Genomic DNA, 13672 nt, shown 5'->3' on the forward strand with positions numbered 1-13672 from the left:
AATATCATTCTCAATGGGGAAGCACTGGGAGCCTTTCCCCTAAGATCAGGAACAAGACAGGGATGTCCACTCTCACCACTGCTATTCAACATAGTACTGGAAGTCCTAGCCTCAGCAATCAGACAACAAAAAGACATTAAAGGCATTCAAATTGGCAAAGAAGAAGTCAAACTCTCTCTCTTCGCCGATGACATGATACTCTACATAGAAAACCCAAAAGTCTCCACCCCAAGATTGCTAGAACTCATACAGCAATTCGGTAGCATGGCAGGATACAAAATCAATGCCCAGAAGTCAGTGGCATTTCTATACACTAACAATGAGACTGAAGAAAGAGAAATTAAGGAGTCAATCCCATTTACAATTGCACCCAAAAGCATAAGATACCTAGGAATAAACCTCACCAAAGATGTAAAGGATCTATACCCTCAAAACTATAGAACACTTCTGAAAGAAATTGAGGAAGACACAAAGAGATGGAAAAATATTCCATGCTCATGGATTGGCAGAATTAATATTGTGAAAATGTCAATGTTACCCAGGGCAATATACACGTTTAATGCAATCCCTATCAAAATACCATGGACTTTCTTCAGAGAGTTAGAACAAATTATTTTAAGATTTGTGTGGAATCAGAAAAGACCCCGAATAGCCAGGGGAATTTTAAAAAAGAAAACCATATCTGGGGGCATCACAATGCCAGATTTCAGGTTGTACTACAAAGCTGTGGTCATCAAGACAGTGTGGTACTGGCACAAAAACAGACACATAGATCAGTGGAACAGAATAGAGAATCCAGAAGTGGACCCTGAACTTTATGGGCAACTAATATTCGATAAAGGAGGAAAGACTATCCATTGGAAGAAAGACAGTCTCTTCAATAAATGGTGCTGGGAAAATTGGACATCCACATGCAGAAGAATGAAACTAGACCACTCTCTTTCACCATACACAAAGATAAACTCAAAATGGATGAAAGATCTAAATGTGAGACAAGATTCCATCAAAATCCTAGAGAAGAACACAGGCAACACCCTTTTTGAACTCGGCCATAGTAACTTCTTGCAAGATACATCCACAAAGGCAAAAGAAACAAAAGCAAAAATGAACTATTGGGACTTCATCAAGATAAGAAGCTTTTGCACAGCAAAGGATACAGTCAACAAAACTCAAAGACAACCTACAGAATGGGAGAAGATATTTGCAAATGACATATCAGATAAAGGGCTAGTTTCCAAGATCTATAAAGAACTTCTTAAACTCAACACCAAAGAAACAAACAATCCAATCATGAAATGGGCAAAAGACATGAACAGAAATCTCACAGAGGAAGACATAGACATGGCCAACATGCATATGAGAAAATGCTCTGCATCACTTGCCATCAGGGAAATACAAATCAAAACTACAATGAGATACCACCTCACACCAGTGAGAATGGGGAAAATTAACAAGGCAGGAAACAACAAATGTTGGAGAGGATGCGGAGAAAAGGGAACCCTCCTACACTGTTGGTGGGAATGTGAACTGGTGCAGCCACTCTGGAAAACTGTGTGGAGGTTCCTCAAACAGTTAAAAATATACCTGCCCTACGACCCAGCAATTGCACTGTTGGGGATTTACCCCAAAGATACAAATGCAATGAAACGCCGGGACACCTGCACCCCGATGTTTCTAGCAGCAATGGCCACTATAGCCAAACTGTGGAAGGAGCCTCGGTGTCCAACGAAAGATGAATGGATAAAGAAGATGTGGTTTATGTATACAATGGAATATTACTCAGCTATTAGAAATGACAAATACCCACCATTTGCTTCAACGTGGATGGAACTGGAGGGTATTATGCTGAGTGAAGTAAGTCAGTCGGAGAAGGACAAACATTATATGTTCTCATTCATTTGGGGAATATAAATAATAGTGAAAGGGAAAATAAGGGAAGGGAGAAGAAATGTGTGGGAAATATCAGAAAGGGAGACAGAACGTAAAGACTGCTAACTCTGGGAAACGAACTAGGGGTGGTAGAAGGGGAGGAGGGCGGGGGGTGGGAGTGAATGGGTGACGGGCACTGGGTGTTATTCTGTATGTTAGTAAATTGAACACCAATAAAAAAAAAAAAAAAAAAAAAAAAAAAAAAAAAAAAAAAAAAAGAATATAATGTGCAATTAATCTCCTCTTCCAAATATTTTTGTGTGTTTGAGCATACCTGTAAAATAATCTAAGCATGGCAATGCCAGGTCAAAGTGTAGGTGCCTTTAGTGTTCATAAGTGCAGTCAAATTACCCTCTGACAAGACTGCAATTACTCTCTTCCAAACTATATATGCAAATGTCTGCTTCCACACACCCTTGACACTTTTCATCTTTTTGCCAATCTGCTAATCTGACAGGTACATTAAGATATATCAGAGTTAAAAAAAAAAAAAAAAAGATATATCAGAGTTGTTTTAATTTACACTTCTTTAATCAACAGAAGAATGAGTATTTTTCCATATGTTTATTTGCTATTTTTCATTTCTTTATTGTGTATGACTGAACTGCCTGTGGATGCTCTTTGCTGATATTCTATTAGATTGTTTTATTATTTTCTCATTGATTTGTTGGCTCTCTTTGCATTCAAGCTCTGTCTCCCAGGACAAGGTTACTTTGTCTTGTTTCTCATGTGCCTTTTGGCTTCACTATAGTAAATTTACTGAGTAGGCTTTTTAAAAAGTTTTTAAATAAAACACACAAACCGTCTTTCTTTTGTAGCTTTTGTTTCCTTACAGTTTTTTTTTAGGATTCCATTGATCATCATTTAATATTGTATTCATCTAGAATTTCCTTCATTTAAGGCATAAAGATAGAATTGAGATTTTTTTCCTTTTCCTAGATATCAACATTGATTATGGAATAGTCCATCTTTTCCTGCTGAATTGAAATGTCATCCTATCATATACTAGCTGTAAGTTACCCCAATATTTGGACTTATTTCTGCATCCTCTGCTGCACTGAATAATTTTTAATCTTATGCCAATACCAAACTAATTTAAATAGTATGTATTTATGAAACCTTTTGAAATTTGGTAAGGCTAGTCTGCCCATATCAATTTTTTCTTACGTTTTCATAGATATTTCCATGTGTTTAATTTTCTGGGCCAGAAGTCTGCAAACTTATTCTTAAAGAGACAGTAATTATTTTAGGCTTTTTGTGGGTAATAGTCTCTAATAACTACTCAGCTCTGCCTCTGTAGCTGGAAAGCAGCTACAGGTCATGTGTAAACAAATGAGTATGACTGTATTCCAACCAAACTTTTATTAAAAAAAAAAAACAACAGCAGTCGGCTGGATTTGGATGAGCCATAGTTTGCCAGCCTCTCTTCTGAATGAACCCTAGTATCATTTCTGAAAGTTCTCACACCTGAAATTCTTATCAGTTAGAATTGCTTGGAATTTAATGATTAATAGTGGGAGACTTTACATTTTTATTTATTCATTTTTTATTTTTTATTTTATTTTTTTTTATTTTTATTTATTTATGATAGTCACACAGAGAGAGAGAGAGAGAGGCAGAGACACAGGCAGAGGGAGAAGCAGGCTCCATGCACCAGGAGCCCGACATGGGATTCGATCCTGGGTCTCCAGGATCGCGCCCTGGGCTAAAGGCAGGCGCTAAACCGCTGTGCCACCCAGGGATCCCATTTATTCATTTTTTAGACTTACATTTTTAAATGTTGACTCTTACCATCCAAGAACATATTCATGGCTATTGTTGCTTCTTCATAAGATTCTGAAGTTTTCCTCAGAACTAGTGCATATTTCTTGTTTTATACAAGGTATTTTATCTATTTTTATGTTTATTTATTACTGCACATGAAACTGTTTCCATTTACTCCTGTTCAACCACCAATACAACCTACTAGATTAATGCAAAGCTTATAACCAAATATATAAGACTTCCCTGGGATTGATGGGTAAATCCCATGGGACCTAAGTACCCTCTGAAACTGCATGTAACATTTATGAGGAAGTATATTCTCATAGGAAGAGACCATAGCTTTCTGCAGACTCTCAAGATCACTAACCACTCACTCCCCTACCACTAATACGAGATCCCCTGACTTAAGGTGGGTGAAGGCCAGGTCTTTGGCATTGAAACAGAATCCAAATATAGGTAATTGCAGAGCCAGAGAGAGTAGGAGCCACTGACCTGACCTGGTTGCCTGAGAATAGGAGTGATACCCAGGTTTATGGAGCACCTTCCTGCTGTTATCCATGGGGGTGGTACCACTGAGAGCCCAAGCATCCTAGAAGGCCTGCGATCAAATTTGCCCTCATCTAGCTTTCCTAGACTTTCAGGCTGAGGTGTTCTCTTATCATGGGCTCTCTATACCATGCCCAATCTCACTTCCTTCCTATGGGGCCTTGATTTCCCTAATTGCTTACTGGTATCATGAACTGTCTGCTACCAATTTCTCTCTCATCCCCTGCCAGGACCCTCTCCTGGCCCTCTGATGGTCCTATAGTCCTATCATCATGGACAAAGGCAGTATGGGTGCACGAAGAATACAGGCAAAAGGGTTCAACAAACACAAATCTTGTCTTTGCCAACATGCTATAAGGCAAGATGTGAACTTCTCTGACCTTAGCTTTCTTATGATAAATTTTTTATACCTCCCTAGCATGGCTAAAGGGATCAAAAGAGATAATGCATAAGAGCTGAGAGTCACTCTTATGGCAAAGAGCTTACTATTTAGCAATGGTCAATTATAACCCACTTCTCATACAGCCAACTGGCATCAGTCAAGCCCATGAAACCTATGGAGACTAAAATTCTACCCTTTCCTACTAGTGAGTCTGCTTTCTGTTGGGGTCTTACCAGTTTATACTTAGCAGAGATCTACTGTGGCCCTGCCATTAGCCTGATCTCAGTGTCATGCTGTACTCAGGATGGCCCCGTGGGCATTACTCCCATTGAGTGGGAGGCTTATGTTCTCACATTGCAAAGAGCTGGCTTGAACTGAAAACGAATATAGGACAATTCTGAGATCCAGAACTGGATCTCAGGCAAGATTTAAATTTGAGTTTTCCTCTTGAAAGAGAAAGACTGCCTCACTGTCACTTCCCAAGCCTTGGTTTCTCTGTCTACAAGATATGGATAAAAATAAGGGCAGCTAAATGTTATTGGACTATGTGGCAGGAGACCATTCTTCCCCTAAACCCTATGATAGAGATTCTATTACCATCACAGAAACATATAGTGGTTAAGTCACATCCTGAAGTGGCAACAGTGAAATTTGAACCAGGTAATATGGCATTAGAAGCCAGGCTGTTAGCTGCTGCCAGTTATGTGCTGGTTTCATGGAAGGCTTTAAATCCCATATAATTCATACATTCCCTTTACCAGCTCAGGTCCACAACAGAGGTTTAATAAATGATAGCTGCCCTTTCTTGAAGCAGAAATTAGCCCTCCCACCAGGAAATGACCTCCTACCAACTAGACATCACTTTAAGAATTGGCCAGAAAGGGAGATAGAACATGAAGACTCCTAACTCTGGGAAACAAACTAGGGGTGGTGGAAGGGGAGGAGGGCGGGGGGTGGGGGTGAATAGGTGATGGGCACTGAGGGGGGCACTTGACGGGATGAGCACTGGGTGTTATTCTGTATGTGGTAAATTGAACACCAATAAAAAATAAATTTATTAAAAAAATAAAAAAAAATAATTGGCCATACCAGGACACCTGGGTGGCTCAGCAGTTGAGCATCTGCCTTCAGCTCAGGGCATGATCCTGGGTCTAGGGATTGAGTCCTGCATTGGGGTCCCTGTGAGGAGCCTGCTTCTCCCTCTGCCTGTCTCTGCCTCTCTGTGTGTGTCTCGAATGAATGAATGAATGAATGAATGAATGAATGTTTTTAAAATTTAAAAATAATTTAAAAATAAAATTAAATTTTAAAAAAGAATTGGCCATACCTTCAGACACTGGCCATTCCATCAGGAACCAGATATCCCAGTAGAAATTGGTCATCCAACAGAAATTAGTCATCCCATCAGGATGATTCATAAAGGTCATGCCCCAGCTAATGCTTCTCAGGAAGCAAACTGTCACAAGGTAGAGTTCTATTAAAAAAAATACGTATAGTTCTTCAGTGAAAAGAGAAACAATGCATGTTACTATTAAATGCACATAAAATCCAAGTACTCAGGGAAACTTCAAGTCTATCTGGAAGGGAAGAAGGAGATAAGGGCATAAATTAGAGGTAAGCTGTCCATATAGAGCCTCAGGGTACTCTATTATGTGCCAGGCAATGTGCTATAAGCCTCCAGGTGTCAGTTTATCTGAGCCTTTACTCTTGAAAGGGTTCCTTGAGCCTATTTATAGATAAGGATTCTGAAGCCAAGAGAAGTTAAGTGAATTGTCCAGATTATGGGAGTTTATTTTATTTTATTTTATTTATTTATTTATTTATGATAGTCACACACACACACACAGAGAGAGAGAGAGAGAGAGAGAGGAAGAGACCTAGGCAGAGGGAGAAGCAGGCTCCATGCACCGGGAGCCCGATGTGGGATTCGATCCCGGGTCTCCAGGATCGCGCCCTGGGCCAAAGGCAGGCGCTAAACCGCTGCGCCACCCAGGGATCCCCAGATTATGGGAGTTTATAAGAGGTAGGGATGGTATTCAAAAGCAGGTGGCCCCAGGCCCTTTCCATCAAGCTTCAATGGGTACAATGGATACCCACAGAAACATATGACCAGAACAAACCTTGCCTCCTGCATAACTGCAATAAGGCTGGCCCTCTGGACCAGAGCCTTTGCCTCTCTTGAGGCCATCTCCTGAGGAGTATCTGAATATGTGTCTACCACTGCCACAGGCATGGGAGTCTGAGCCTGGAATAGAACCAAACAAGTCTCATACAAATAGGGTCAAGACTGTACAGATATCACCTCTGCCAAAAGGGAAGAGCCTTCACATCAACAGGAAAGAGGTATCCAAATGCATGTCACTATTTTATATTGTTTTTAGGAAGGCAGCAGGATGAAGCGAAGAGATTGGTTATTTCAAGTATTTAAGGATTTCAATTACCTGAACCCAGTGAGGCACACATACCAACAACAGAAGCAGCCCCATTTCTTCCAAAAAAGTGCCCTTCCTCAAATGGCCACTAACAGGGAAGCCCTTGGGATTGGAGGGAGCAATGTAATCCAGGCATCTAATTGTCAGACACACTGCAATTTACAATCAAATTTACATCACTCTTAACTATGTGTCATCACCGGGAAATCATTTAGTCTTTATAAGACTCCATCCTTTCCTTCCAAAATGGGCACAATACCTACTTTCCTGGACTACTTGGAGGTTTGCATAAGATCAATTATGTAACACTTGGTGCAAAGTAGGTTCTCGGTATGGTGGTTCCCTCTTAAGGCTGAAGCAGCAGTGTTGACATAAGACTGCAGAGACCAACTGGGAGTTATTTGTCCAGAATTGGGGAGTGGATGAAGGCTGTGCCCAACCACTACCACCACCACCACCCCGCCCCCCACCAATAGAGCAGGGATAGCTGGACAAGAATGCGATGGCTATAAAGAAAAACAGCACTAAGTGCTCTAAAAACAAGAACCGAAAGAGGTGAAGAACCCAAAACTGTCCTGCCCCAACCATGTGCCAGTGCATGGATGGCCCTCCAAGGAGGCACAGTTTCCCCGGTGTAGAGAGGAGGAGGCCCAGTGAGCCTACGTAATGTTACCACACCCCTCTGTGATCTGGTGAGACGCCTTCCCATTACCCTACATTACGTTGCATAATCCATCTTGGAGTCACACTGACTGGGGGGTGCAGGAAGCACTGGGGGTTAAACCTCTCCTCCCTCAAGATTGATGAAATGCACTCCAGGCATCTCTTGCTCTGATTAAAATACACGGATGATAAATTACCAAACTCCTTGCCGTGGAAATGTGAGTGATAGGAGGGTTGCTGACAACTGGTCCAGGGCGATCAGCACAGAAGGAGAAAGAACAGCGATGCACAGCCTACCTCCTCTCCATCATTTTCTGACTGCTGAGCATCTGCGAGTGTCTGTGGGTGAAGGGCAATGAAGGTAGCACAGGAGAAGGTGATCTGGAGGTCAGTGATCACAGATGAATGGAAGCTGACAACATATTGTACCTTTGGCTTAACTAAATACCAGGAGCCTAAGAAAAGTAAAGAAGTATTTCTTCTTCCAAGGTGACAGTTGTAAAATGGGAAGAGTCTGCCTTGACAATCACCGGCCACTCCTGTTTGCCCCTATTCCCTTCTGATAGAAACATTCCTATATAAGAGGTTTGTGCCTTCAGCCTGAATCACCTTCCTGTCTAGAATTTCTTCCAGGAAAGCATCTCCTAGAAACCAGTCCCACTCTACGTTAACATGCAGCCATTTGTCTTCTTTCACAGGGCCATTTCCTCCCTTGGCCTTTTCTCTCATTATGGAACAAGTTTGATGCCCACAAACAGAATTTCAGGCATCAGAGAAAGATTGGAGAGAGTGTCTTGGAAAAACACCAGGAGAAGGGCTGTGTAGCCTGCCGATAGAAGTAGAAAGTGAGAGACTGCTTCTCCAGCTCACATCTGTTCCCAAAAACAGACAGGCTGCTTCTGGGCTCCCAGACGGGTGCCACAGAGGACAGGATGGAACATTTCAGAAAATCTTCTTTCTGGGCTTGTGCCTACCTGGAAAATTCCAGGACGGTGGAGTAGAAAAACCAAGGACCTTAGACCCAAGGTATAAATCACATCCCTGCCACTTTCTAGCTGAGAGACATTATAAGTTCTTTAATTTCTTCAATTACCTATTCTGTTCAATGGGCATAATAATGACTCCGATCAGTTGGTGATGGTGAGCATGATAGGGGATAGTGAAGGTAAAATGGATGGTAAATCATGAGAACTTGGTAACTCTTCGCTCTCTTCTCTACACCATAGCTAAAGAGAGCATAGATTAATGCTGCCACAGGATAGTAAAAATAGCCATCAAGATCAAATATTCCCACGCAGCCTTCTATCGCTCAGTGAGTCTGGTGCCCCTTACCCTCAAGGCCACATTTGCCAACAGCATTATTTAGATGAATGGTGGTACATTTATTGATCCTGGGGAACTGGGCCTTTAAAGTCCTAATGTCTTTTGTCTCCTGGTTCCAGAGAGAGTCTCTGGAGAGTCTGAGAGGCCAGTGAAGGCTAGATGATGACCCAGAAAGAAAGACAAATTTGCATCTCACTCTGCCCCAGCCCTTGTGACATTCACTCTCCCATATGCTTCCCATATGCTTGAAGAACATATCCCATATTCAAGCATATGGGAAGCACCTGAAATCTTGAAGTTATGAACACCATGGCTTTGTAGGAACCAATTTCTTCACCATAACCAGGGTAGTCTTTTCCCATAAATCACTGTTAAAATTGCATTTGTCCAAGTGCTCCAGATTTCCAAACCCTTTCCCATTGACATACATGAAACTCAGGGGTGAGTAGGTAGTAAGGGGCTATCTCCCTGGATGACCATGAAGTATAAAGAAAGACAGGACTCAGATGGCCAAACATGAGTCTCAAAAGTACACTGGGGATTGATCTCTAGGTACAATCTGTCCCAAGCCCCATTTACCTGACCTCACCTCCCATACATCTGCCCTCCACCCTGGGCCACCTGCTTTCATTCCCATCCCAGCCCCGCCTTCCCTGTGCCTTCCACACTGATCACTGTCTTGCCTCATCCTCTCAGCTGTTCCAGTTAAACCCTGCCTAGGTCTGTTTGGAGCCTTCTGAAATTTCATATATATTTGTTTTTCATTAACATTAAATATTATTCATTAAACATCATTTTAAATTGCTCCCATGGCTGTTAGCCAATTTAACTTTTTCAGTCAAATCCAATATACCTTATCTCTGAATGTAGTACATCTCAGAGACTTTCTAATAGTCTAGTTTAGAGAGCTTTGTTTAGAGCTGTATTATTCTCTTGTAATTTAATTTAATTTATTCCATATCCGTGGTGATATTCCCTTTCTCATCTTTAATCTTGTGTATTTGCGCTTTCTCTCTTATTTTCATGATATCTAAGAAGAGCACATCCATTTTATTGGTTTCTTCAAAGAATCAGCTTTTAGATTCACTTATAAATTCTAATGTTTTTCTATTTTCTCATACATTAATTTCTATCATATTTATGGTTTATTGCTTCCTAATTTCCTCATATTTCTCTTTTTTTAACTTCTTGTGTTGAACGTTTTGTTGATTTTCATTCTTTCTCATTGATCATGAAGCATTTAAGGCTATGGATTTGCTTCTAAGTACAGCTTTGGTCACATTCCATAAGTTTTGGTGTATAGTGTTGTTCTATTAATAGCTTGTAATTGTGGTTTTGATTTTCATTTGTACCCAAAAGCCATTTAGGAAAGCTTCATTTCTTCTTTCCATGTGATTAGGTTTTATTTTGCTGTGATTTTCATTGTAAGTGCTACAACATGAGTCTCCATAGGCAGGGAAGACATTCCTACTCCATTTTTCAGAGAGGAAGAACCTGAGGCATGGCAAAGTTAAGCAACCAGCCTAAAGTTTCAGAGATTTTTACCAATGAAATCAGAAAAGGAAAAATGAGCTTCAAAATCTCTTGTGTAAGTTGATACCCCACCCAGCCACCAAAGTTGACCAAAATGGAATGCTCAACTGTCCGTGACCTTTTCTGGTGCTAGGGAGTGAAGTGAAGGGTTTTGACAGGTAGGGGCAAGGCCTACGACAAAGCATACAGGTCTCCCACCAAGTCATGCTGAGAGGGCACCCACCAGAGCGCTAGCGCTCTTCTCCTTGCTCATGCTCCTTCCTTGCAAAGGGTGTAAAGTGGCAAAAGATGGTTAGTGCTCCATCTTACAGATTAGGTCCAGAGCAGCAGGAGAAAAGGGCCTGGAGGATCTTTGTAACACAAGCTGTCCAGGTGGAAGAGTAGCACCCCGAGGTCACAGCTAGATTATCCAGATGGGGCCAGTGTCCATAACACTTCAGAGGTACTACTCCATAACTGTATTGTTTAATCCTATGAAGTAATTATCAGCCACCTTCACAGATAAAGAAACCCAGGCTCAGAGAGATTAAGGAACTCACTTCAGGTCAGGATTGATATAGCTGGATAGTACCTCCTACAAAAGAGTGACAAGATATTGCAGAAGGACTTGGTGATGATTTAAAATGCCTATTTCAGAGAAGACTTCTGGAGGAACTTTTAAAGATGGACCTGTAGAGTCCTGCCAGGGTTTTGGGACTCTTGATCTTGGGGTTGTGAGTTCAAGCTCCATGCTGGATGTAGAGATTACTTAAATATACAATTTTTACATGACTTGTTCCCAACACTCTTTTCCTAAGATGAGAAGTGCTTTACCCAGACCTGGGGACTAAAGCGCATATGAAAATTTTAGGGTGTTTGCCCAGCACATGGCAGGTGCTCAATACGTATGGAGTTGGGAAAGCTCCTTTGCCCCTTTCTCCCTTTAGTTTGTGACTCAGGCTGAAGGATGGTGGCCTACTTCTTGCAGAGTCAGACATAGTAAAGTGCCAGAGCAGCAGAAGCCTATCTAGTCCAAGGGTTCACTACTGGAATTCATGGATAGAATGCAGGGGGTACCTAAAATTTGGATAGGAAACACTTGTATCTTTATCCTCACTAATCACTCACAGCAATTTAGAATTTCCTTCATTATGCATGTAGGCAACAGACCACAGTAAGCTGTGGACCTAGGACCTGCGACTGTGACTAATTGAAATCACGGGCGTTTGGCACATCGCAGTTATCACAGACATCTCAAAGTATCAATTATATGCACCACTCTTTCAGAATTTATATGCGTCACTACTTCTACCTACATCTAGATTTTGTCACTTAATATATTAATAAATAAGTGTATGTGCTCCGATATATATAAATATTTTGATAACTATTTTAATATAATTAGTTTCCTTATAGTCTAATATATTTTATTTTACTGATTAAAGAAACATTATTCTGAGAAGGGCTTCAAATGCTTCACCAGACTTCTACAGAGGACCCATGGTACAAAACCAAGTTGAAGAACAAAGGGTCAGGGATAAAGAAATATGCCCAGAGAGGAGAAGTGATCCCCACAAGACCACACAGAAGAGTCAGGACCAGAACCTAAATCTTCCAACCCTACCAGCCTGTGATGATCTTACAGACAGTGGGGGACATGAGGATGCAGGTAGTGAGCACACAGCTCAGTTATATGCCACAGATCAGACTTGTGACAGCTCTGGGAACAGGGGTGTGGTTCAGCCAGGGGGGTGAAAGGGGCAAGGGAAATGGAAAGCCAGACTGCACTGTTTGCAGCCCTGCCTGCTGAGCCAGGGAGGCCTTCTGAGCAGCAATTACAAATATTTATTATTTGTTTTCCTGAAGTCTGCTCACATGGAACCAAGTAATAGATTAAATGATCTTTCAGTGGCCACATGAGAGGGTAGTGGGGCTTGATTTGTCTGGATAGTTAAAACCCACAGCATGTGCCTGTGTTCTCTATAATTGTATTTGAGTAGTTTAGGGGGATAATATAGTCCCTCAATATAATATCTCACAAGGGTTCATGCTTGCCAATAGGAACAGAAGCTTTCAGTTAGTCCTTTTCCCTGCTACCTGAGACTTAATTAGATGAATAACTTGGAAAAAGAGACAGGGTGCTTCTTAGAGGAGGATATTCTCTTGTTTAGGGAAGACTGACATCATTGCACCTAGCATTTTGCAAACTGGGTGCCTGGGACTCCAGGCATCCACCCACCATTCTCCTGGCCTTCCCTGAATGCTTATTTCATTCACGGTAAGCCCTTGCTTGGAATTTTTTTTCTATATTTCTTCACCACCACCACCACTATTTAATAACGACAACGACTATAATAATAATTGGGTAGCAATTCCTATAGCTTGGGGTCTTCCAGGAGGCAGGAACTCTCAGTCTATAAGGAAGGCTGTTACATCAACAACGATTTTAAATACTGTGTGATCAATGTTAGGAGAGGTGAGCACTGGCTTCTGGGGCACTTTGCCAAGTCTTGAAGAAATGTATAAGCAAAAGGAGTTCTAGGCTGAGAGAGCAGCACATACAAAGGTACTGTGGCAAGAAACTGCATGGCCCATTCAGGCCTCAGCAAGACTTGCCATCTCCCCGGTGCAGAACGCAACTGTGTTCTTGTCCTACTACGGTGTAACAGTATGGATGGGTTTTCTTGGAGAGGCAGATTTTCTTATGGTCTTATAAGGCTGGAAGATGTTCTGACAGAAAAGTAAAGAGAGTATTCTTGGAAGGGGTTCCAGCCCAGGAGAGTGGTGTAGGGGTCGTTGACCTCCAGCTCTAGGAGAACACCTGCTCCAGACCTGGAGAGAAGCTGGGCTGGTGGTAGAAGTGTAAGCCAGGTTCCTTTGCATGATCCATAACCGTGGAACCCTCAGAGCAATCTGGAGATCCTCCACCTAGAAAGTTAGGAACACCAGATAGAGGGTGGACAAATTGAATCTTTGCAAAGCGGGGCTCTTCAACTGAGACTTTCTTCCCTTTCAAGTCATTGTAGAGCATGGTGGCTGAATGGATTTATGGACCCGTGTTAGCAACTGACTACTGCTTCAGATAAAGGAAACTGTCCATTCACATGCATTTATCTGCCTG

At 41.7% G+C, this 13672-nt stretch overlaps 1 protein-coding gene across 2 annotated transcripts in view; it reads right to left on the reverse strand.

Annotated features, from left to right (window-relative positions):
- CLSTN2 (calsyntenin 2) overlaps positions 1 to 13672 on the reverse strand; it is a 613123-nt gene that overhangs the window by 480367 nt on the left and 119084 nt on the right. The window contains exon 1 of one of the 2 annotated variants that reach the window (XM_072792508.1): positions 5949 to 6063. The exons of the other annotated variant lie outside the window; for it this stretch is intronic. Within the exon in view, the coding sequence (XP_072648609.1) occupies positions 5949 to 6048 (100 nt within the window). The 5' untranslated portion in view covers positions 6049 to 6063. Of the gene's footprint in view, positions 1 to 5948; positions 6064 to 13672 lie in introns of those variants that run through there. 2 annotated transcript variants of the gene reach the window in all.

The sequence above is a fragment of the Canis lupus genome, chromosome 22, assembly GCF_048164855.1.
Source record: "Canis lupus baileyi chromosome 22, mCanLup2.hap1, whole genome shotgun sequence".
Lineage (NCBI taxonomy): Eukaryota > Metazoa > Chordata > Mammalia > Carnivora > Canidae > Canis > Canis lupus.